The sequence below is a fragment of the Pollicipes pollicipes genome, unplaced genomic scaffold (assembly GCF_011947565.3).
Source record: "Pollicipes pollicipes isolate AB1234 unplaced genomic scaffold, Ppol_2.1 Scaffold_7231;HRSCAF=8579_pilon_pilon_pilon, whole genome shotgun sequence".
NCBI lineage: Eukaryota > Metazoa > Arthropoda > Thecostraca > Pollicipedomorpha > Pollicipedidae > Pollicipes > Pollicipes pollicipes.
The window spans coordinates 40,693,449-40,695,787 of NW_023597034.1; the positions used below are offsets into that span (position 1 = coordinate 40,693,449).

The 2,339-nt window shown below is 55.9% G+C and overlaps 1 protein-coding gene across 1 annotated transcript; it reads left to right on the forward strand.

Moving 5' to 3' along the window:
* The first annotated feature begins 689 nt into the window (after nucleotides 1-689).
* LOC119110115 (multidrug resistance protein 2) lies at nucleotides 690-1,472 on the forward strand. Its single transcript, XM_037233855.1, has one exon. It carries the CDS (start codon nucleotides 690-692, stop codon nucleotides 1,470-1,472), a length of 783 nt encoding a protein of 260 aa, XP_037089750.1.
* The last annotated feature ends 867 nt before the right edge of the window (nucleotides 1,473-2,339 follow it).

Genomic DNA, 2,339 nt, shown 5'->3' on the forward strand with positions numbered 1-2,339 from the left:
AAGAAACAAGCTCTTGCATGATGCCCAGTGATCCGGAAAGAGTTCCTCTGTTGTTGATTCAGGAAAACATGATACTAGGGCAAGATGATGGAGGTCAGCACAAAACTGAAGCAAATGAAGTCACATTTGTTAGCCCATCATGTTCCAACAGCAAAGGCCTTCAGCCATCCAGCACCGCCGGCAAGAAGTTGTCATGGACACAGAAGAGACTTCTGGGGGGAATAGCTGTGGTGAGCGCTCTAAACGGCTCCCTGATAGCGGTGATGGTGCCGTTCTTTCCGGTGGAGGCGGCCTCGCGAGGCGTCTCACAGACCCTCATCAGCGCCGTGTTCAGTTGCTTCGCCGTCGCCCAGATGATTGCCAGCCCCCTCGTCGGCCGATTGGCGCCCGTGGTCGGCGTCACCCGGCTCTACAACATCGGCATCGCCACGGCCGGCCTCACAACCATCACCTTCGGCACGCTCAACTACATCCACGGCAAGGACGCCTTCGTGGTGGCCTGCTTCCTGGTGCGACTGGTGGAAGCGGTCGGCACGGCGGCCGTGTCCGGCTGCGCCTTCACCATCATCGGTAACCAGTTCGCCGACCGGGCCGGCATGCTGGTGGCGCTGGTGGGCGCCGCCCAGTCGGCCGGCCTCGCCGTCGCACCGGCCGTCGGCGGAGGCCTGTACGCCGTCGCCGGCTTTGGCATGCCCTTCTACGTACTCGGCGGCACGATGGTCGGCGCGGCCTTGCTCAACCAGTGGCTGATGCCGTCGCTGGTCAAGTGCGAGAGGAACACAGTCCCGTTCATCAGCATGCTGCGTGTGTTCGGTCGGTCCTCCAAGAACTGGCTGTGCCTCATGATTGTCTTCCTCTACTCATTCGTGTTTATGACGTTCGAATCCTGCATGGCCCTGTATGCCAACAAGGTGCTGGGCGTCACACCGTCAACCCTGGGACTCTATTTCTTGGTGGCCACGACAGTGTATTCCCTGACCAGCTTCATATGGGCCCGTCTGTCCGAGCACTCCCGCAACCCCTACGTGCAGATGTCGCTCTGCCTGCTGGCGACGACAGGCAGCCTACTGCTAATCGCTCCTTCGCCGCTGCTGAACACTGCACCCCGCTGGTGGCTCCTCGGCCTGGGGCAGACGCTGCTCGAAGGCTTCTTCGGCGGCGCCTACATCCCCTGCTTCTCACAGATGCTGCAGGAGAGCGTGCGGAAGGGCCTGGCGGACGATCTGGTGACGCAGGCGTTTGTGTCGAGTGTGTACTGGACCGGTTACTCCCTCGGCACTGTGGTGGGCCCCGTGTCTGGCGGCCTGCTCGTGGACGCCTACGGCTTCCCCGTGATGATGACCTGTCTGGCTGGTCTGGCCTTGCTAGTCTGCCTGCTGACCGTGATGCAAGCTGTCAGGACGGCATGCTCAGTCGGTGCGAGACGGCGCTGGGCGAGTGAAAGGGAGCCCCTATGCAGGGTGCTGGCCTAAGGCCCCGTGTATATTTATCGCGCGTCACGTCGACAGATCGAGATATCGGCTGCGACTGAAGTGCAGATGAAGCATGTGATCTTTGTGGCAGACTTCCCTTAAACATCTGCACGTCGCCTTGGGTGCCGCCAGTCCAGGCTTCACGGCAACTTTGGGCAGTGCCAGATGAGCGTACCCCGAGCAAATGTGCCACATGTGAGCTGATGATGCTGACGAGTGATACATTGACCTTATATAACACGTCCGAGTTAAAGTTATTGTTTTCAAGAATCGTCCACGCTTAGAGAAGACGCGATCGTTGCAGTGGCAGGCAATGCACGTAAATGTGAACATAGGTCGATGTCGCTATAAAACGTGATCGAGCAGATAGATAAGACACTAGTAGTAGCCCTATGTCTCGTAGAAAAAGCAGGAGAATAAAGGAATGAATACGCCGACATTTTTTTTCGAAACGAAAGATAAAAATCTGAGGTCTGTGAGGAATAAGGCTATTACCGCTGTCTTACCTACAAACATAATGGTCCTCGCAAGCGCATTCAGCAATTTACGTGATTGAACAGAGGCAAATTTCATAGAGCTCAAAGAATAAAGCTCAAAGGCAATGTCATAGACGGGAGTGTACCACCTTTGGAACACATTTCTCAAACTTATTTGGACAAACATCTCCTCAGGACCTGTTGTGTCTCCCAATACGAGCGGGGATTTTCACTGCAGCAAGTGCGATCAGAAAATACATTTTAGTCATTTTTCTGTAACTCCCGATTTCCTGCCCGGAGTGGGTAGTCTTGATGCCTACATGACATTCAATGGAGATATTCATTCTAGCCCCCCGCCCCGCCCGCGACATGAGGATTTCAGGTCGATATC